The 24,429-nt window shown below is 33.9% G+C and overlaps 1 protein-coding gene across 4 annotated transcripts in view; it reads right to left on the minus strand.

Moving 5' to 3' along the window:
• The window catches only part of SPEN (spen family transcriptional repressor), a 76,365-nt gene that overhangs the window by 15,964 nt on the left and 35,972 nt on the right, over positions 1-24,429 (minus strand). For all 4 annotated transcript variants that reach the window (XM_045518496.2, XM_045518497.2, XM_010957490.3 and 1 more), the window contains 7 exons: positions 10,660-10,820; positions 8,895-9,095; positions 5,705-5,856; positions 3,044-3,169; positions 2,587-2,700; positions 1,382-1,495; positions 354-454 (listed from right to left, as the gene is read on the minus strand). In XM_045518496.2, the coding sequence (XP_045374452.2) occupies positions 354-454; positions 1,382-1,495; positions 2,587-2,700; positions 3,044-3,169; positions 5,705-5,856; positions 8,895-9,095; positions 10,660-10,820 (969 nt within the window). The remainder of the gene's footprint in view (positions 1-353; positions 455-1,381; positions 1,496-2,586; positions 2,701-3,043; positions 3,170-5,704; positions 5,857-8,894; positions 9,096-10,659; positions 10,821-24,429) is intronic.

A 24,429-nucleotide genomic window follows, 5' to 3' on the forward strand; every position in this document is an offset into this window, starting at 1 on the left:
TGCTCTACACTGGAATTTAACACAACATTGTAAAATGACTATAACTCAACAAAAAAATGTTTAAAAAATAAATAAAAACAAATATAGGGCATTTAATATTTAATAATGCAGTTCAACTTGTTATACAGTAACTCAGCGAGAAAATGTAGATAAGGTTATTCCAAATCCCACGAGCTACATGAAAACTGGATTCATAAAAATAATTTTTATGTGTTTCTTTATGCAGGAATAAAAGGGATGAGTTCTGAGGGGATCAGAGTAGAAATGAGTGAAAGATAAAATTTAATCCCATCTAAATTTTACATATTAGAAATTTTAAAATGCAAGCTATGCTGATAGGTTAAAACACATACCTTCTTTCTGCTAACATTTCATAAAAGTCTCTGATATCTTGACCAGATTTTTCCATACAGTGATAAAATGCCAATTGACTCTCCCGATTTGCAAAATCCACCTTAAAAAAAAAAAAGAATAGCAGGTGTTTGGTGAAAGTTTCAGATTTTAATGATGGAAAGTGTTACCAAATTTGAAAATTTTTCCCAACAGAGCCCTCTGGATAAATTTTAAGAAAGAACAACTAAAACTATATTTTATTAACCTGAAATCTCTCTCAAATTTTACACAAAAATGATAAAGAATTATAATCTAAAATTCCAGAACCCAATTGTGAAAGAGTAGAAAAAGTAAAATGGAAGACTGAAACACAGCTCTAAGGATTCTAGATTATCAATTAAATAATTAGACCAGCTAAATCCAGTAATCTGTTGTGCATAAATTTGCTAGAACCACAGTTAGAACACAAAATAAAATATCAAAGAACATTTAAACTTTACTCACAGCCAGGCCTCAGAATCACTAAAATATAATACTCATCATTTATTAATACCTTATTTTGAAAAGACTGATTTCAATCTATCCACCCATAGTTATGAAGAACACAAATTTCTTCAAACTATCACGAACAAAAGTTTTTAAACAAAAACACTAGACAAAAAGATCATGCCTTCAGTGGTTACCCACTCTTTAGTTGAGGAGGAAAAAAGATGAAGAGAAGACCATTCAAGAAACTGGACTGACATAAGGAGCTCCTGGGTGTGCGGATGCCCACAGGTGACTGTGGCCAGCCTGTACAAAGAGTACCAGGCACCCAGGGCGCAGAGAAGCACCCTTCCTTGGATGAGAGGATTTTTAGGGAAGGTTCTGTGGCTAATGGTTTAATAGACCCTGTGCCCTCCAGTAGCCAGATGTAAAAACTGTAATATCCCCCTTAAAAACTGAGGACATACACTGCATGTCCTGTAAACCAACAAAATGCCAGTTATTAAGAGGCTGGGATCTGACAATTACTGTGTTTTGCTTTGTTTAAAGTCTTTCTGCACACCTTAATTTTATTCCCACCAATTTTCCTCCCCTTGGTCTCTTTTACAGCTGCTTGTGCGTATTCAATCTCATTGTAGAGAACCAGGGCCATGCCTTTTAAGCGGTCAAACACCACCTGTAAAAAACAAAAAAACAAAACAAAAAACAAATAAGAGCCTCATCCACCAGACTGAGTGTCAGTCCCAACAAAATTCTAAGCCACAGGGATACTGCCAAGAAAAAAAAAAATTTTTTAATTCTAGAAAAAATTTCAGGCTCTTCCTGATGATGCACGTTACAGTGAAAACACAATAAAAGGTGCAGGGACCGTTCAGAATTGTGGGTGCTGTGGCTTGTGGTATATTATGCCTTTATTTTGTTTTTCTGTATTTTATTTTATTTTCCATGTTGACTGAGTCCTGTACTGTACTGTATTAAAGTAAGCACTCTTGTAGTTTTGGCTCTCAAAAATCAACACAGTTGAAAGAGAGAAAAAAATTTAGAGTACATCAACAATCCATTTGATATTGTACATCAACTATATTCTAATTCAGAAAATTTAAGAAGAAAAAACTACATTACACCAAAGGTAAAATTAGAAAAAAACAGTAAGTTACAGTGTATTTTGGTCATAAGCAGCACTACTGTCTTAAAGCCGTAGATTATTTATACTAACAGTCTTTAAGATGTGTTTCTCCAAAAAACAAAAGCTACACTTTAATTTCAAAGTTATGCAACATGCCTACCACAGTGTAAATCTGCTTTCAAGAAGTTAAAGGCTTCACATAATGGAATGGGGACCAGAGACCCTTTTCCTGTTATGTTTGTGAGCGTGCTACATAACAAACACTGGTTAGATGAATATTCTATTGTGTGAGAGTCCTTTTAAAGTTATCGTCATTATAAAAAAAAAACTAATTACATAGTGTGAGCGAATAATTCTATAGACTAATTTTAACATGAGATAAAATCTAGAAATTCCTAAGAAATATTAGTTCCAAAATTAATCATTTAGACTGATACTAGATAAGTTTTTCAAAATACTCACATATTATAAGCTAATAGATGCAAATGCTCTTCTAGACCAAATTTTGGAAAAGAGAATTTTAATGTATGAGTTATTAAAGAAAAGAAAGTCAGCAATAGAAGTTGGGACTGAAAGGACAGAACACCAAGAAAAGGGAGTCAGAAGTAACTTTAAACCACAAAACAAAACCTCCCACTTACCTTTACCACAGGCCCATATCGGCAGAAATGACGTGTTAAATATTGATCCGACACATTTGAAGAAAGCCCGTCTAACCACACACAGTTTGTAGGCATGCTCTTTCCAAAACCCAGCTGAATATAAAAGGCAAAATTTCTATTAGTTAAGTCACCAATTATTCAACAACAAAATTCTGAAAAATCTTGTCTTCTATAGCAATCTTACCAAACCAACATCTCAAGTGGGAACCATCAGGTTAAAATCAATAGAAATTTAGAAGAAAGTTATCCTGCCCAGTTAAGCGAGTATCAATTCAGATTATAGTGTAACAAGATGAGGATGCAAAGTTTATCACCTTTATAGTTCTCTCACTTCACTACTGCAATTTTGAATAATCAGACATACGTACAAAAAACTCCAGATCTTAAAAAACAGGGCAAGTATTAACAGCACAATAACTTATGCAAATTCCTTTACCTTGAGGCGATTATTTCCAAGGTATTCCCCATCCATCTTCTTAATAGCCTTACAAACGCTGGCAATATCACAGTATTGCAAGAATGCATACTGAGGAACTCCATTTACTTTCTTAATATCAATATCCTAAAAAAGCCAGGGGATACCACTCAGTAATATGCCAATAAAAAATAAATCAGAATAAACCAAATCCATATGAAGCATATATTTCTCAAAGCAGTTATATTCCCCAAAATCATTTTCTTAGTTACAATTATACATCTTAATGCAACTGTAAATTAACAGCCTAAAAAACTATACAACACAGCATCTGTAGTCACAAACCATGAAATCTCCTCATGTGAAGCCCTTTGCAGAAGAGCAACTGCAATGCAATTCAAAACTCAAAAATTTAAATCCACAATTCCTGTGTTGAGAAATTTATGATAAGAAAGAAAAGATAGCCTATTTGATAAAAACCTAAGAAACAATTCCCTTCTGCAATATCTAAAATCCTTATTAGGAGTAAGCCATTTAAAATATAGTATCTGGGAAGAGTAAGAATGATAAAGAAGTCAAGTTTTCAAAAAGGGATTTAAAGTATGCAATCCTAAATTAGAAGACTCACTCTATCAGTGTATCTAACTGAATTCAGCCTGGTGATAATCTCTTACACACAGAATGAATGGATTACATAAACACCTGAACTACTTTGTGAAGATGCATCAGAACACCATCCTTGGATTAAAGGAACACTCTATAAAGGAATACCCCCATCTCTTTGGAATGCTCGAAACCTACAGTCACATCTGACACTCTGGTCCTGCCTACTTAGAGGAGGTAGTGAAAAAACCTGGCTTACACATGAAAATGGTCCAGAGAAACCAGACACCTGGATGGCAAAACTTGTATTTAAACAATAATGAGCTGGGCCATATACTGCAGATTATGTATTGTGATTATCTAAGCCTCCTTAAAAGGGTCACAAGCCAATAATCAAAACCTGAAACAGAGCAAAATGAGTAATTCATTTAAAGAGCTGTTTGATGGGACCTTAAAAAAAAAAGCAGTAACTTATACTCAAAATTTTTCTAAGTAATGGTAAACAGAAGCTGTGTTCATCATTATGCAGAATGTAATATTCCAGGATAACTCCATTTAAGAGAAATGGTTTCCATAGAATACTAGTGGAATCACTAAATAGATTCTTCTGGTTGTAGCAAAATCTGTTATCAATAAGCAGACGACCACGTTCTGAAAGTTTGCATGTCATTAAAACAGTAACATTTATGAGCAGTTGCAAACATGATAAGATTATGGTTTTCAAACACAATATTGACACATGTACACCTTATTGACAAGCAAAGCTCTTAAAACACAATAATCATTCCATTTTTAGCAACCCTGGTGATGAAAATGTATCCATGTGTCCAAATACAACTCTTTATACTCCTCTAAAACTGAAAGTAGCAGCTACATTCAAATAAAAGTATGTCTGAAAGTTTTATCAATTCACAGGCTCATGAATGACAAACAGTAAATTAAATAAAAATCATGGTATAAAGACAAAAGGAATTGGAACCCAGACAGGTAAGTGAGAATCAAGTCACTCATTTAGGTAAGAAATAGAGCTGGAATAAAGAGTGTATGCTACTCTCACAAAAATAAGAGAACTTAGAAAAATCAAAATAACTGAGAAAGAAAAATGAATGTTTTGCTAGTGTATTTCTCTAAATATACAGCTTCTCTGTTTTTCCTTCACTTCTACCAACTACTTCAATCTCTTGCCCCCAGCCCCTAGAAGATAAGGTTTAGATCTGCCACAAACACAAATAATGTCTTATTCACAAGAATAGATTATGTCACTAAAAAAATAAAGATCTTTTGCTTAGAGCATTAGTGTATAAAAGAAGGATAAAGGGATGGACAAATGGACACGACACCCCCCCACAAAAGATGAACAATAGCTACTTCTATCCTCTTTTACTCTCCAAAGTCTAAAAATGCTAGAGCATTTTCTTTACTGTTATTAATATAGAGAAAGTCTAGGAAAACAAGTAATTTCCCTATTTTTTCAAACAACAACAACAAAATAGTATATAACCTAAGGGTACAAAGCAACAACTAAACTATTTTCACTATAAATTGACTCAAGTTTAAGTAATGGGGAAGACAAATCCTTCTATTCCTAAATCTAACAATGACTTGCATAGTTTAAAAAATGATTCTAATTAAAATTTCAAAATAAAACTGAGTTTCCGGCATGACAGTCACATTCTAGTAATCTCCAAGCTACTTTTGATGGGCATTGTGATTAAAAAAAAATAACCATACACTAATCTGCTGCTTCTTTCTTACAACAAATGTTTTTCCTTCCAGATTTTCCTTTCAATCCATAGGACTAGCGGCGGCATTACAACAGCACCCAATGGGCAAAGAAAAATGGAAAGGAAAATATGTATGTATACAAAATAAAGATAATTACATATTTTCACATACACACATAAAGGAGTCCCTGATGGGTTTTGCTAGATAATCTTGTAGCAGGAGTTGAAAATACATAGGGCAAGTGAGAAAATATTCATTACACCATATAAATACCATTTTTCCAAATACAATCTGTACTATGCTTTATGTTCTATGACAAAGTCTAAAACTGTTTTTACTATAAAAACAACATACCACAATTTCTCCAAAGCGTTGGAAGATGTTGCGAAGGTCATGATAAGTAGTGGTCTTTTCAAGGTTGCCAATAAAGAGGGTTCTTGTTGCTTTGGGGTGAAATTCATCAATCCTTTCATCCAAAGGGCGAAATTCATTTTCACTTTCCGTTTCTATAAGTGAGGTGGGGGAAGAGAGTGTTTTAATGCGTATTCATGTATCATGGAAAAATCTACATTTAAGAAATTATGTCTCTGAAATAGCAGGCTTAATACTCATACAATCTGGAAAACTATACACATCATCAGAAATAGCTTCAAAGCAAAAGAGGAATACAAAGGCTAAAGAAATTGGTCCAAAAACTTAAGGAAACATTAACACCTTCATCTTTAAAATGGAAAAGTGAACTGAATTTCAATCTGCTAAATTGACTTTTTAAAAAAATAATCATTATCACAGAAATAGGTCTTAATTCCCAGCAGGAAAAAAAAAATTATTTGAGCCTAATCTTAGGTTCCAAAATTATGCAGCAGGCTCTAAATATGTGGCATAAAACTACAATCTGAAATACACATAAAAGTCAGCTAAAAAATGTCCAGCTTCATTATTTGTTTAATTTACTTGTCAACATTTTGTACAATGTTTAACATTTTACACTTGTCATGCCCAATTGTCTAAATACAGCAATTTTTAGAACTAAGAATAATAACTGTATGAAAGCTGATTGAAGTAACACAAAATATCTTCTTTTACATGGTACCAATGCCAAACAGAGACTAAATAACTCTTAAGGTTTCTATTTCTTATGATCAAATGTCCTGGTTCAATGTCTAATTCAATCATAGGCCTTCTGTGAAGCTCCATTTATTAACATGACCTAGGGCAGGGACATTCAACGTATTGTTGATAATAACTATAATACAGCCTGGATGTTCTCTCTTTTTAAATGTAAAACAAAGCCATCCAAAAAAGTTAATATTTAATCAACTCGACTGAAACAAAGTGTTTAGTGCCAACTACTGAAACATTACTGATGATGTCAACAACACTGGTATTAAAGACTCAACTTCTGAACTGTTGGGTGAACTCAAGCCAGAATATACCTCACTCCTGATTCTAGGTTGAAAGCTCCAGTGGTAGCTCAGCTTAATCTAACCTGTGTCATCAAAGAGTACATACTCAGTGGACTCAGTACACCTGGTCCTGCATTTTCATCTTATCTCACAGGGGTATATCTCATTTTAAGCTCAACTAGGTCTTCTCATAGCTATCTATCTAATAGAGGGCACATATTTAGGAACATTTCATTTAAAAAGAGAAAAATTTTTAAGGAAAAATTAATGCAGACACATCTTGAGGTTTGTACTCCAACAGGCAGAATGAAAAGGATAAAGCATGATCTGCAATCATTAAAATCTGTAATGACTTCAGTTCCACCAAACAGCTCAGTAAAATTTCAAAACTGAAAATTCAGTTTAGGAGGGGAAAAAAATGTCTTCCACATGTAATCTATCTAAGCTTCATGACCAGTTTTAAGTCTTAATGCCTACACATTAGTGAAAAAACTTTTGTCCTGCAACTTCACGTTTAGGGTACTGTAATGCTATGCATAGAAGTTTTTTAAAAAGCACAATCTTAGAAGCCATTAGCGGTCTCTGTGCAAAGCTGGGTTTCCTGGATTTGGATCTTTTTAATTTCAAGAGCTCCTTTACCTAAGGAAGCAATCAGCTCCATACATTTCAATATGTAACATTTATGACAAGCATCCAACAGCATAATTTCAACCAAGTCTCCATACTCAGCTTTCAAATATCCCATTAAACTGGGTGTTTCATGCAGTCCCATCTGAAAGAAGTACCTTCAGCTCTCCTATACTTGAACCAATCAAACATCTCAAAATCTTCGTGTCAGGTGGTTAAAGTCCAATTAATACTCTGGGTGCTAACTAATTGGGTAAAATGCATTTTTTAACAGTGACAATCTCAAGCTAGACCTACCATGTGGAGATTAGAAGGTCACCTACTGATAATGCCCCTGAATTAGATCCTCACTAGTTGATAATTACATATGGCTCTAAAAGCTTACATAGATTATACGACATCTGAAATATTATTCTTCAAAGTCAGTTCTGACCCGTTCCAAATGTGTTAAATAAGAACTCCTAAGTTACTCTTGGCCCAGTATAAGTTAAGGCAGTATACCTCAAACTTGGCAGGAGGGAATGTGAAGGCATAACTTATAATTCCTTTGAATTCCTGTGTTTATAAAATTATGCACATTTTACAGTCTTCATGCTAAAAATTGTCTGTTTTAATATACCAATAACATTTACACATTCTTAGCAGAGAAATTCTATTTTTTCCTCTTAATTGTCAAATAAAATAAATACTCCAAGAAAATGGGCTATGTTTACCTGTAAATTCTACTCAAAGTCTTAGTCTTAAGTTCAATTGTCTCAGCTGCATAATATAACTGCATAATTTTAACATTTCTCTTCATTCCTCTACAAATTGCTCACAAGTTGCCTTAAATCCAGGGTTTCCAAACTTGAGCATGCAAACTTTGAACCAGTAAGCTGGGGTACAGTCAGAGTCTGCATTTTAATAAGTGAGCACTGCAGGTGGCTCTGAAACAGGAAAAACACTGACCCAAGTCATGCCTGACAAGACTTCCTGCCTTAGAATAAATAGGTCTTACAGGAAGGTTCAAGCAATATAACGTACCCTTAGAATGTTCACTGGGTTGTACTCGTAAGATTTAGTCCTGCCTCTCCATCACTATCTTTCAGGGACATGGAAGCTAGAATAACAGACCCAATTTGTGCTAGGCATAATGGAAATAAAACTGGCCTAAGTAGTCCCTCAAACTAATGTAGTTTGTTTTCTAATTCAGGATAATTCTGTTGTCATTCTCCTAGGAATTACCTCCTTATCTCAACCAATTCAATCCTTTTGAAAGGGAGGATTCAACAAGGGGCTATACTCTGCCTTTTAGGACTCTGAAAAGTTAGCATTGCTCCCTTATAGAAATAGAACTATCTTTATCCTACCCTAACCAAAACAATATATTTTATTAAGATGAACAATAAAATATAACCACTCTTTAAAACAGAAGACACTGGAAGTATGTTAATAAATAGAGCTGGAATAGTGTCCGCATTCAGGATAACATGTTGCCCTTTCAAAAACCGGAAAGCTTCCTTGTCTCTTACCTGGCCCTATCCATGCTGTTACTTCGATCTGCATGCCAAAGAAAAGTTTTCCTTTTGATGCAGTCAGTGCTTTTTCTTGGTCCTCTTGCTGCCGAAAGAACACCAGACCATACCTCTCTTCTGAAGCTCCATGTATCTGCACTGAAGTCACCTTTCCAAATTTCTTAAATTCATGGAAAAGACCATCTTTAAGGCTTGTATCTAAATCCCCAAACAAAAACGAGTTGATTATTTTTCTAATTTAGTTACAACTCAATCTTTAGCCCAATTTTTGGTGCTAAGTTTTGTTAGCATTAAAATGTTACTTTTCAAATAAAATAACTATAAAAAGGCATTTTAGAGCTGACTGTACAATTTTGAAAATAAACTAGGTGTTAGAAGACATTACTGGTTATTTGTTAGGTAAGAATGGTATCATGGTTGTGCAGAAAAATGCCATTATATTTTATAGATAAATGCAAATTATACATCTTTTAAGTCAGTATTAAATGATGTAATGACAGGGATTCACTTTACCATAAAAAGGTAACAAGAAAAGGAGAGAAGGAAGATGGGGCCAGATAAAGCAAGTATGGCAAAATATTGCTGATTGTTAAATCTGGGGTATGGTGTGAAGGGGGTTCATTCTGCTACTCCTTCTACTGTTGCAGATGTTTAAAATTTTCACGATAAAAATTTTACAAATATACATATATGTGCATATATAAAACTTTAAAGACTTGAGAAAGAAAGTCATATTTCTAGTTTTCCAAACATCATGTCAATGATAAAATTGTGTGGGAAATGGCATGTGACATACTAAACAACTTTAAGGCCTTTAACAGATGAATTATACCATCTAAAGGTCTTATGTTAATTTACTTCATTATAAAAATTAAAACTGTACAGAAAGACAAACCAATTTAACCCCTGCCCATTCCTAAACTGCAGAGTAATGTCAATCACCAACATTTGTGTCTCAGCATCTCTATTCATAAACCTGGCATGGAGGTTTTACGGGATGCTTTAATAAATGATTTAAGTAATCACTGAAATGCATTTAGCTAAGAAATACTTAGTTTGGTCTTTGTTAGTCTGACCATCTCCTAACAGTTGTTTATATACTCAATACTCCTAATGGAGGAATAACAATACATTATGGCCAACTATCAATCAATACAATTGGAGTAAAGAGTACACTATAGCTTTTAACTATATAAAGTCATTACTCATGACTTTCCTCATTTAAAATGTTAATATTTTGAAGTGGGTTTCGTATCATAATTATACATCTAAAGTTATTTTACAGAACACAGGACACCAGGCCAATATAAATCTGACTGAAAATAGTATTTCTACAATTTCATTATACCAAACTTCCCCTAATATCAAAATATTTAATTCAGAAAGCATTTTTATTCAAAAATAAACTTTATACAACATGCACCATATAATCTTTTTTTTGCACCATATAATCTTTATGTGTATATGTATGTGTATATAATTAAATACAAATAAAGTAACATGCAATCTTTACATATATAACAACCTAGAAACTACATAAATTTATAACCACCTGCTTTTTCTTACATGGTGTTAAATACCAACAAACCACAAAAAGAAAAAAGGGGGAGACAAAGTTGAAAGACAAGGAGAAAATATTACCAACACAGTCAGATTAAGAGAGTGAGATACTTAGATAAATTCTATACAAAGTATAGAATTTAAGTAGCTGGGTCTCTCATCCCCCAGTTGTAGCAGAGAGTACAGTAAGACAGAATTTTACCTGTTGAGCGTACTGGAAGATTCTGAACCTTGATCCCAAAACTTTTACGGGGCTCATCTTTTTCCAAGGATGAAAGCAACTGGGAAGTGGGTGCTGGGACTGCTGCAGATTGAACTGATCGGGCTGGAGAGTCATCACTTGAACTACTGCTGGAATCAGTGCTACAGAAAAGAAAGAAAGAAAGAAAAAACTTCAGTGAAAAAATAAACAGAAAACAAGTTGCATATAAAACTTTTTAAAATCACAAGTGGGGAGGGCGGTAATGGCTCAATGGTAGAGCACATGCTTTGCATGTTATGAGGTCCGGAATTCAATTCCCAGTACCTCTACTTAAATAAAGCAAATAAACAAACCTAACACCCCTCCCCCAATCAACAAGTGGCAATAATTAAAAGGTCTAAATTTCAGGTCTGGAATTTCTGGACACCCTATCTTCTCCACATTTATTTCATATTCTACCTTCAGAGACGGCAGAAGACAGCAAACCTTGGCCTGAGAATGTGGAAGTAAAAGTAACCATCTTTTACCACCACATGCCGCCTAAGACAAATGTTTCAATCTGTGTAAAACATGAACAATTCTTCCAAATGAAATAAGACTAGTAAACACAATTCACTTAAGGGTAATAATAATAGAATAGTGGATATATGAATTTAGGATTCAGAGATCTTAATTCAAATCTTGGCTCAGATATATAGCATGTATCCTTGGACAAGTCACTTAACCTCCTGCTAAGCCTCTGTTTCCATATTTATAAAATGAAAATAATAATAGTACCTATCTTACAGGGTTAAGAATTAAATAAAATAACCCACAGATTTACAGAAGTTGAAATATGACAGTAATCAATAAATGAAGTGGCACCGCTCTGTTACTATTATTACTACTACTACTACTACCACCACCTCATGGGTAAATTAATTTTCAGGGGAAAAAAATACCCAAAATAATTTCCCAGGTAATTCTAATTTTAAAACTTTTGAAGGACTAATAAAGAAATATTCTATGTTACTTGAATCTAATTAGTTTAAACTCTTTTCTCTGTGAATAATGTGGGAAATGAGAAGGAAATTTAATTTTTCTCTTCAGCTTAACATAAACCTCAAAGGGTGAGACGGTCACAGCTGGAAGGCAAGAAGAAACTATTACCAACACAGAATAAGAGAGCAATACACTCAAACCAGCTTATTATGCCCAAGAACCATGTGAGAAATATCAAATTCTCTTTTCAGTACTGGATGTGCAAGACTACTATGGTTTTAAGTTCTTTTCTCGCATTCTCAAATAGCTTAATAAAAAGTTATTTACAAGTTCTGTTACTTACAGGTTTCTGAAATTTTGCTTCATACACTCCCCTCCTTGTTGTGGAAGACTTAATCCTTTAAGCAAATAACTCTAGGGGGTGGAGGTTTAATCCACCTTAGGCACACTCATTAGAGGAAAGATTCCACAGCTTTTGTCATTTGTGCTAAGACTATAGCTCTCATATCCAAGACAAACTCTAAACCAGCCAGATGAATAAATTCAACACTAGGATCTGAGACATTCACTATTGCTTTCTGAAAAAAATAAAGAAGTGCTATAAGAAAACAGTGTGCTATAACTAAGAATTTAAACAGCATTTTTATTTAGCTCTCACAAGATAAGGCAAAAGATAAAAACTTCATGGGGTTATCAGAGCTTTCTGCAGTTTGAAACACAGAGAAATAAACCTATGCCAGTAAGAACCAAAAGAAGTATCCGAGTTACAAAATAAAAAAAACTACTAGGGATGCACGCCTTGAGAAGGAGCCACAAGTCATCATTGCCAGGTTTCCTATGAATGACTAGGTATCAGTTTTCCCATCAATAAAAATAAAATTCTTTTCTAGATTATTCAGCAATAGTAGTGTTTCTAGTACTAAGTGAATAGGATACATACTTTCACTTAAATTAAAGATTAACAAAATTAATCTTCTGTTTTTAGCACAGAAGGAAAAAAATGCTTGTTAAATGTATTTACATACTCCAAGTAATACAAGATTATTCACAAGGCCATCAGGTGACTACAATACAGAATATATTATGTGAATGTCACTTAATTCCAAGGAATCATAAATAACAATTGAGGAAAATATCTTAATTACAATACTACTAATACTATATACGCCAAAATTCCTTAGCAGTAGTGGATGAAGAAGTAAACAAATATGGGCAAGAACAGAATTTCTGGCTACTAAAATAATGAGCCAACAAAAACAAAGTTCTGTTTAAGTCTATATTATATAAATGCAGAGGAAGGTGATCTATCAATGGTAACAATGATTTTAAAGTACAAAATAATAATAGAAATTAGATTTATTATAAATGTCATCATGCTTTGGGTAAATTCCCTACTACCACAGCAATTTTTTAAAAAAAGATCAAAATTTAACTGGCAGATATATCTGCTGACCAGTTTGAAGTGATAACTAAAAAGAAAGGTTTTTTAATAAATTACAAAATAATAAAGTGATCCTTTTGAATTCACATTTTGATATGTTAACCCAAAACTTCAGTGTACATTTCCAGTGTAGTCTGTTACAAGTACTATGGATTTTAAGGTCCTGAATCAAAAGGGGAGCACAAATTTAGACACCCCCAAATACTTTTCAGTCCTATAAACTGAGAGAAAACCCAAATGCCAAGACTATCTATGTCAATTTTAACTTAAAAAAATTCTTATTTCCATAACTTTGTGAAAACTAAAGAATTTTAACAGTTCAAAACTTATGATGTATGGTATTTTAGTTCTCTCTTATAAGCCAGAAGTAGTTAATCAGAAGTTTTCCAATCTAAATTGCCCTAAAATAGTAGTAATGATGATGTATCAACTAACAGTTTTAGGAAAGTAGACTTTAAATTTACCTGGCCATATCAATATTACATTTTCAGTATCACTTAAAAGTTCTAAATGGTAAGAAATACAATTTAAATCTAGTTACACTTTTCCTAAGCACTCAAGACACATAAGGCTGAATTATTTCTTATATGTACTTATAATTTTTAAATTAAGATTACTAAGAAAACTAAGCAGCAGACTGGTTCAAAATTTTCCATAATGAAGAAATACAAGAATACGCAACTGGTTACATAACAATTCTTTTTTTTTTTTTTTTTTTTTGGTGGGAGGAGGTAATTAGGGTTATTTAGTTTTAGAGGAGGTACTGGGGATTGAACCCAGGACCTCGTGCATGCTAAGCATGTGCTCTACTGCTTGAGCTATATACCACCCCTCAACAATTCTTGATAAGCAAACAGAATATGGGATGACAGGATTCTCTCAAACTAAATTATGGTGTCAAATAATCAACTATTACTGTTCCTACAGCCATTTTATACATAGAACTACAGTGAGCATTTGACTCTTGGCACTGAAAATGTCAAGGCACTGGGTATGCTATTTATAAGATGACTCAGGGCTAAATTTGTTCACACGCAAGAGTAACAGCCAATGACTGACTTCTACATAATATATCTCTATTTTTGTAAACATCCGATTATGCTAAATATGCATCTATGTTGTTTTTTTTAAATTGGAAGATTAAAAAAGTATTTAACCAAGTTAAGCTGAGAAACAAAAATGCGGCATAAATGGATTTTTTAAAGAGTAGCAATTAAAGTGACAAAAAAACTTTGCAGTTAAAACAGTTAAGAAGGCCCATTTGTTAAAAGCAGATATAATCTCAAGTGACAGCTTTCCAACAATCTCTCTTCTCTTTCATCAGGCAACTAATAAGTTTTTTCTCTCTACATAATCAATATATACAGCTTAAGTCAAGAGGGAAAAGATTCAAATGCAGATTTTCCATCAGGTTTGGGCAATTCAAAATGTGCCCTCTGTCCTTGGTGCTTCCATCAAATGAAGGGAGAAAATCATCTAATTTCTTAAATGCAATGTATCATACTAGGTAATAATCCCTCTAGATCCAGTCTTTTACAGGTCCAAATTTTCAAGATGATCATATTTTTTTAATGCATGAGTTCTCTATATGTGATTTGAGGACCTTTGGGGGCCTCCAAGGTCCTTTTAGGGGGTCTGTGAGGTTCTCCCTACTTCAATTATATATCTGTGTGAGGCCACATCTTCATATACTTCACACACAAAAAATTTATAATCACAATTTAAATACAGAAGGCGTTATGAGAATCTAGCTATCTTATTAAACCAGACATTAAAGAGATTTGCATAAATATAAAACAATACCACTCATCTCATTTCTTTTTTTAAAAGATAGTTATGTCACACCAGCTAGAGAGCTAAAATTAAATTAACTATGGAGCTTCTGCCCCAGAAGCAGACATCTTGAAGTAGACAGCTCTCCTAAGATAAGGGATGAAGATCTTTGTCTCCAATAAGAAACCTCTATTTCTTTTGCCTTTTCACCATTTGCTTTTTCCTCTCTGTGAATGCACAGGAAGACAAGGCTCCTTAACTCTGGCAACTGCCACTAAATCTACCACTGAGGTCAGTGCTGCACAACAAAAGTCCCTAGAATGTATTGCTAAGGTGGTTTTAGATAACAGAATTGCTTTACATTGTTTATTGGCAAAACAAGCCATTAAGTCTGTGCTATACAGCAAATACCTCCTGCTCTGCCTGGATCAACATCTCTGGTATTATAGCAAATACAGGAGATTAACAAACAAGCCACTTAACTTAAAACAGTACCCTTCGGGTACATTCTTCGATTTATTTGATACCAACTTGTTCGGTTCATAGAGAGACCAAGGGAGCACACTTCAGTCTCTTGGTATTAACCAACTGATAGTTACCATTATAATCTCCCTGGTGGGCCATGTTCTCTCAAGGGTCTTAAATTCATTTTGTAGACATCAGCAGTGCATCAGATGGTCTCACTGAACTTGTAGAGAAATAAGATGAACAACGAGAAGAACAGCAAAAACAGTTCTTCCACAGACCAAACTTAACCTATGAGTTCACGAAGAGACAAGAACAACTTAACAACCTGATAGCGACCAAGAGTGGCAGTAACACCGAATTTTTTGGTTAAACTCTCCTGTATGAGAGGATGAACAAAAGAGGAAAGTTGTTAAATTAATTAAACAAGGAGACCACTAGACCAAGGTGGTTCTAATACCTTAGCATCCCTACTTAAGCAAACCAGACCCTAAGCCTACAAATGCCTCAAGGTTAAGAAATCAAACCTAAGGACAACCAATAACAAACAGCCAATTAGGCTTTTCCAAATAAGGCAAAAGCTAAAGCCATAACCAACCAAATAACTTTTCTGCTGTGCTTCTGCCCTTTCTCTACAAAATTCTTTCCTCCAGCTCCTGTTGGTGGAGAGCTCCTAATCACTTCCAGTTTCGCACTGCCCACATTTGAATAGATTTTTGCTCAAATAAACTATTAAAAATTTAAAAAGAGAGAAAATTAAAAGTTATGTCAAATGAATAAAGTGTTCAAATTAAAAGTTTAAATTTCTAATATAGCAAATGTCAATAGATACTACCAAAACAAAAGCTCAATATTTTAAGAATATAAAAGGGTCCCGAGCCCAGAAAGTTTAAACAAAAACCTCACTACTTTAGTAGATAGTCTGATGTGATCCCAATTCCATTTTCAATTCTACCACTTCTTATATAACCTGAATTAAGTCTCATTTTAGTAAGAAAATAAAGAAGAAATACTCAGCTGTTCAGTCTGGAAAGGCACCTCATTTTGCCTCTCTAAACTTAAAATTCCCTAGTGGGTTACAGACCTCATGATCTTCAAAGGTCCTCCTAATTCTAGGGTTCTGTGACTCTCCACCTACCTCCAAAAGCTTCCAGCTGACAGTTCCCAAATACCTACAGGATAAAGCCCACATTTTTCATTTTCAACAAGGGAGAGAGGCCCCTTTGCAACTTGGCCCCAAACTAATTTTCTAGTCACTCCTTCTCATTCCCTTGTCATTCTCATATCCCATCCACTAATGATCTATCCAAGTAAGAGTATTATACCAGTTTCTAGACATGGGCAGGCACCCTCCCCTTTTTTTTGTATTAGATATAAGTTCTCAGTTAAGTTACTTCCTCTCTAATCCTTAACTTTCTTGTATATAAATGGTGATAATGCCTACCTCTTGTGAGGGGCTGTGTAAAGGATTTAATGGGTTTGTGATTATGAAGTACTTAGCACTCTGCCTAGCATACAGTGAGCATATGAGAGCTCTTGTCTGTGCCCATTACTACTGAAGAAACCTTTCTGTCCCTCCTTGCCTCCTCGTCTTCAAGGATTAGCTAGCTCCAAGCTTAATGTCCTGCTCTGCAGCTGTTCTTGACATCCCCACCCCACTCCACAGCATTAATTGGTTTCTTAGTTGTATATTCCTAAGCCTCTTTTACTACAATGTCTATCTCAAACCCCTTCATTCTGTATTATAACTACTCATTTACCAGCCTCTTCAAAGTCCAAGACTGGAATCATTCTTATAAACAGAGCCTAGCGTGATACCCAATATGTAATGCATGTGCCTCTAACATCTAGGAAAGTACACCAAACTCAGTAAAATGAAGGTATTAACTACATTCGTATCTCAAAGTGAAATGAAAATTTCTGATAAAATATTACTTTGTTGGAAACTGCAAAGTATTTCTTTCTTCTTTCATGTTTCATTAATTATTCAAGAAAAATAATGGCTGTTCTAGCTAAGATTCTAGAACTTTGACACATATTAATAACCTGACTGAAAAATAACTGGTAACTGTAAAAATAAAAGCACTTCATGGATCCTGTCATCTAGAACTTTGTGGAAGATGATTTTTTTTTAAATAAATATTTTCTGGGATGAAAGCAAAAGCACAATTAAAACACACAAAACAATGTTTTAAATGTCTAACAAAGTCCAGTCTTTGGATGCACTATTCTATTTCATTCATAAATCCTATCATTGTATTTTTAACAGTGGCTCTCTACTGAGGCAATTTTGCCCCCCAAAGGGTATTTTTGGTTGTCAAAATTGTGGATGGTGGTGAAACTCACTGACATTTAGTGAATATAGGCCAGGAATGCTGCTAAACATCCTACAGTGCACAGGATGGCCTCCTCCACAACAAAGAGTTATCTAGCCTCAAATATGAATAGCACCAAGGTTGAGAAACCCTGGCCTACATTACTTCTTTGACTGCTTTCCCTTTTGAAATCCAACATGCTAATTTTAAGCTGTAAGTCAAATGTGGGATCCTTAAAAAGTGACTATTCTTCCTTATAACTAATATATCTCTTCATAAAAATCTTTGAATAACTCCAAAACTTACAGGAAAAAAAGGCCAACTTCTAAAAAAGAGACTGAGAGGAAGCTGGGATCTGAAATGTTCTAGTGTCACTCAATTTTGGAAAACATGATAAAAAGGAAAACTGCAAATAGCTTTTAACAATATGTGCTTCACCATGTCAATGGCAGGATCAAAGTAGTCGTAGACAAAATTGTTTTATAATTTTCAACAAATAATGGGTAAAATATACAGTATTGCAGCCCCTACTCTAGAAAGGGTTATATCAATGAAAACTATTCCTTTCATGTTAAAATGGTTTCTCAGCTCACTAGCTTTCTTTACTCTCAACCTAGGGATTTAAGATGGTAGTTTAGTGTCACAATTAGATTTTTTCTGACCAAAGTATCACGGTCAGAGGAAATCAGTAAAGCTCCATTTTGCATAAAGAGCTTAATGAGGTATTTTGTTTTGTAACTTTAAGACATTTAAAAATTTGCCTTTAAGAATGATAATTTAACTAGCAGCAAATAACCAGATGCAAAAATGGGCGTCTTTGAACTTAAGACAGATATTTCTCCAAAGAATATACACAAATGGACAAAGACTACATGAAAAGATGCTCAACACGACTAGTTATAAGGAAAATTCAAATCAAAACTACAACAAGATACCATTTCACACTCATGAGAATGACTATTATCAAAAACAGAATATAACAAGTATTGGGCTAGGATGTAAAGAAACTGAAACCCCTCTGCATTGCTGGTGGAAAAGTAAAATGGTGCAGATACTGTGGAAAACAGTATGGCAGTTCCTTAAAAAATTACAATTGCCACATCATTCAGCAATTCCACTTCTGGGTATATAACGAGAAGAACTGAAAGCAGAGACTCCAATAGATACTTGTGTGCCCACATTCATAGCATGTTTAATAGCCAAATGGTGGAAGCAACCCAAGTGTCCATCAACAGATGACTATATAAACAAAGTGTGGTATCTACAAACAATGGAATATTATTCAGCTTTTAAAAGAAAATTTTGACATAAGCTAAAACTTGGGTGATACTTGAGGGCATTATGCTAAGTGAAATAAGCCAGTCACAAAAGGACAAATATTAAATACTGTATGATTCAATTTTATGAAGTAATTAAGTAAAGACAAATTCATAAAGACAGAAAGAATGATGGCATTGCCAGGGGGTGGGAAGAAGAGAATGGGGAATTGTTTAACGGATACAAAGTGTCAGTTTGCAAAGATGAAAAGGTTCTGGAGATGGATGGTGGCGATGGCTGCACAATAACGCGAATATACTTAATACCACTAAACTATATACTTAAAAATGATTACAATGGTAAATTTTGTTATTTTACCACACACACATATATACACACACACAAACATGACCTAAGAAGTAAAATACAAAATGAGCCGTTCTTCTCTTTGTTCCTCAGAAAAAGATGAGAGATCCCAAACAAGTCACTGGACCATGGGCTACCTGTTGTTTTGTCAACAAGGCTCTGCTGAATCAAGAGGTCTCACAACCTGGTTTATCCAGGTAAAGTTCCTCAGAAATGATTTCAGAGAAATGAGTCAGCTGTAACTGGTGATTCTGCAACTACTGCATAAGAAATGGGGAAGGCACCATTGGACTCAACTGTATAAGTGATAAACTGTTTAGAGCCAAAGTTAATAAATAGCTGTCTAAATTCTTGGTATTTAGGATACTTACTGAGAATCCCGAATTAATATATTAAAGGGCAAAAATGAAAATTATTTTGTTTTTGTTTGGGGGGGGAGGTAATTAGGTTTATTTAATTATTTTTAATTCAGGTACTGAGGAATGAATTCAGGACCTCGTGCATGCTAGGCATACACACACTCTACCACTGAGCTATACCCTCCCCCCACCAAAATGAATTTTTTTTTATGGAACCAATATTTTAACTTCAATTTTGTTGTGATCCACAGATTTCTTCTATCATAAGAAACTACAAAGACTTCTAATGGGAAAAGATCTAGTTTTTAAAATGATAATGATTAACTGAATTAACAGTGTAAAACTGACAATAAAGTTTTCTCTTAATAGACACAAGCAGAAGCAGAAAGAGAACCATAATCCACCAGCAGTCATTTTTTCTTTTTACTGTGATTGTTTTTTAATTGCTGATAAAAAAAAATAATTTATTTTCTGAGGATTTCCAAATATAAGAGAAAATCTGGACCTCAGAAATCAACTTTTCTTGAGTTCTAGTTTCCACCTGGCCTTCACCTGTGAGCACTGATAAATATCAAGCATGTCTAAACCTTAGCCAGGCACAGCTCCACTTTATAGGTAGATAAGATTTAAAAGGTTTAGTATTTATGGTCACTAAAGTGGTGGTAAATTCAATCACAGTAATTAAAATAGTTGGTTTTATTTCTTTTCCTATTCTGAAGTGTAGTAGTTTACACAAATGAAGGGAAAAGGGAAATCATTAAACACTACTTTTTAAAGAGTGCCTTATATTGGTGGAAAATACTGTTTAAAATTGAGCTTAAATATGCTATACATAGTTTGGTCACAAAAAATTAAGTACAGGTAACTCTTTGGGATGCAACTAGAGCTACAGTTAATGTTTTGAAGCTTACTGCTATCTTTGAGTAGAATTAAATAAAAGGAATATGGAAATAGTTAATCTATAGGATGACTGCTGAATAATTAAGTTACCCCCAAAAAAGCCCTGAAGGAATATTATTCAGTCTTAAAAAGGAAGGAAATGTTGACATCTGCTCAACATGAATGAATCTCTAAAACATTGTGCTGAGTGAAATAAGCCAGACACAAAAGAACAAATATTGTATGATTCCATTTATATAAGGAACCTAGAAGAGTCAGCTTCATATAGACAGAAAGTAGAATGGTGGTTACCAGGGATTGGGGGAGAAGAATGGGAAGTTATCATTAGAGAGTTTCACTTTGGGAAGATAACAAAGTCTGGAGATGACAGTTGTACAGAAAAGTTAATGTACTTAATGTCACTGAACTGTACACTTAAAAATAGTTAAAATGTTAAATTTTATGTCATGTATATTTTGCCAAAATTTTTAAAAATTGAAGGCTTGCAGATTTTGGCATTAAAAGCATAACTGGGTGGGGAGGGTATAGCTCAGTGGTAGAGCGGGTGCCTAGCATGTTCCAGGTCCTAAGTTCCATCCCCAGTACCTCTATTTAAATAAACAAACAAACCTAATTACCTACCCCTAAAAAAAAAATTGGTGGTTTCAAAACCTATTGTTTTAGTAACAATAGCAAAAATGGAAAGTGGCTATTCTTTTATTAATCTATTACTAAGAATCACATGGCTTACCTTCTGGTGGGCTTTATGGGGCCCCCAAAATTCCCAAGTTAACTTTAAGAATTATAATATGATGCACTAGCAGAGACCTAGTCACAGAACACAGCTTATCTTTTTTCTTTTTTACCATATTTTGGGGGGGTGACTGTGATCAGATTCTGCTAAGTACAAAATTCATAGTGGATAAAGTGAAAAAATTACTTTTCTACATATTGTATGTCCAAAACACAGCCCTTACTCTAGAGGCAAGAGTACTTTTAGCTTAAATTCCAAAGAGTCTAGGCCCAGTCTTTACATTCTTGGCAATCCCTTAAGACTCAGAAAACCTGCTACTCAAGTAACTCAAAGCAAAAAGCATCAAACATGCATGCACCCTGGAAGTAATAAGCAGGTATAACATGTCTGCCTAAGTAATAAGAAATCCTTCTGCATGGCAGCAAAGCCCTTAGAGCATTCATGGGATGCCAATGGACAGACTGAGGAGAAATCTAAACTGTTAATTTTAACAGTGGGATTTTCTTATTTCCTTAACCACACACAGTATATAAAATCGGATATATTTCTTGTATAAACAACTAAATGATTTAAAAGGCATAAACCAAGAAAGCATACAGATTAAGAGAAACTTTCACTTTTTTTAAAAAATTCCAAATGGTTACATACAAATGCTGTAGCCTTTACCAAATCCACAAGTAAATTTGAACTTTGGGTTTTGCCTTTTTCCAATTTAAGTTTGATGCTAATTACATCTTCTTCCTATCCAGAATTTAAAAAAAAAATTTTTTTTTCTTTGTTATTTCCCACTTCTGAACTATTAATGTAGTTCCAGACCCAGGAGGTTAGGAGGGCACCTAACTCCCCACCAGGAAGGCTAAAGCCATCCACAGTTTGATGCACTTGTTTATTTATTTATAAATGACTTCAAATTACTCCCTAAGAAACTCCAGGCTAAGGTCCTCTGCTTAAACAATTCTTCTGTAGTTTCTTACAGCAGAAACAAACACAAAGCTATAGTCCAAATGGCTCCAACTACCATGGCACAGCACATTCAGGAGGTTAGTCTGCCCCTCCCCCCACAATTGAAAATAACAAAAAATCACAGGACTCCCTAGTTTGGGTTACATAAATTATGTCTACAAGCAACAGGGGTATCTATTAAATGTAATTCCAACACAGGAAATCCATATATGTTAACAGACCTATTTTAAACCTCTATCAAAAGTACTAGCCATCATTTAAAAATGACCTTCAGATTAAGCTTTTTTTTAATTAAAAATTACTCTGGTTAAGATGATTTAATTTTCTACTTGGGAGATTAAACTGATATATTTGGGGACTTAGATATTAAAGTTTTTCAACAGCTGAGACATTCCCTTGGCCATCCTGGAGATCAACACGCATCTTAATATTCTAGCTTGACCCAATACCAAGCTTACTGAAGACAAAATCTGCACAGTAGTTCGGTCTATATTTTAAGTTCAAAGTCCCAAGAGCCTTTTCCATTAATCCATAATTTCAAAAAGATTAGAAGGATCTGGAGAACTAAGAAAAATAATGGATTCTATTCTTTAAACAAAATGAAAAGCACGAAATTGATGCACAAATTACTTCATGACACTCTATCTTGACAGAGCTCATTTCTAGAACTGTGCTGTCCAACAGAAATTTAACGGAAGACAAAAATAAAATTTAAATTTAAGTAGCCACATTTTGAAAAGTAAGAAGAAACAGGTGAAATTTAATAATATATTTTAATGTAATATACTCAAATACTGTTTCAACATGCAGTCAACATAAAAACTACTAATACTTTTTTCACTGTATCTTCAGTATTCAGTGTGTATTTTTTAAAATAATTCTACTGAGGGGCGAGGATATAGCTCAAGTGGTAGAGCGCATGCTTAGCATGTATGGGCTCCTGGGTTCAATCCTCTAAAAAGTAAATAAATAAACCTAGTTACTTCCCTCCCACAAAAAAAGAAAAAACAGTTCTACTGAGACATAATTTCATACCATAAAGCCAACTCATTTAAAAGTGTACAATTAATAGTTTTTAGTACATTTATGGAGTTATATAATAATCACCATAACGTAACTTTGGTACATTTGCATTGTCCCAGAATAAAAACCTCAAACCTATTAGCAGGTTTCCGCAGCCCTAGGTAACCACTAACAGACTGTCTCTATAACTTTACCAATTCTGGACACTGCATATATAGTGAGTCATAATGATATGTGGTCTTCTGTACCAGCTTCTTTCACTTAGTATTTTTTGAGGTTCTTCCATGTTATAATGTGAAATCAGTACTGGTATACAGACTAATCAAATTTCAAGCGCTCAACAGCCACATGTGGCTAGTGGATACAGTACTGGACAACCTAGTTCTAGAATCAAAAAGCTCCCCAATAAATAAGCATTATCAGCCTTAAGTAAGAGACCATGTTAAAGCCATTACAATTCTTAAAGAAACGTCATTTATGAGAGGTAACATTTAAGGGTTTTAGCACATTTTAAAAATTTGCAAAAAAATTAAAAATAAATAAATAAACAAGTCAAAATGTGGTTGGGTATAGCTTAGTGGTAGAGTGCATGCATGAGGTTCTCAATTCAATCCCCAGTATCCCTATTAAAATTTTTTTTAAATAAATAAACTAATTGTCATAGTATTTTTAAAAACCATTAGGAAAAACTAATGTCAGTGTGTTGTCTTGCTAAAGTCACATATATTTCTCATTTTAATTCCAGATAGCTCTAGTAAGTGAGCAGATTGATTCCTAAAAGGATATAGTTCCACTTTAAAAGTATAAAGAAATAGAAAAAGTGGAACTTAGTTCCTAGGTACTTACCACTTTAAACTTTACAAACTATCTTTGCTGATAAATTAAAAAAAGAAAACCTTGTTTGGGATTATACCAATAATTAACACAAGTTTTAAAAATGTTTATTTAATTTAATGGTATAAACTCAAATGGTTATTAACTAAGCCACATTCTAAAAATGTATATAAAACCAGATTTATTTTTTGTATGAACAACTAAATGGTTTAAAAGGCATAAACCAAGACAGCATACAAGTCAAGCAAAACTGTTTGGCTTTTTTTTTTTTTTTTTTTTTTTTAAATTTCAAATGGTTATGTACAAATGCTGTAGCCTTTACCAAATCCACAAGTAAATTTGAACTTTGGGTTTTACCTT

This window comes from Camelus bactrianus, chromosome 13, assembly GCF_048773025.1.
Source record: "Camelus bactrianus isolate YW-2024 breed Bactrian camel chromosome 13, ASM4877302v1, whole genome shotgun sequence".
Lineage (NCBI taxonomy): Eukaryota > Metazoa > Chordata > Mammalia > Artiodactyla > Camelidae > Camelus > Camelus bactrianus.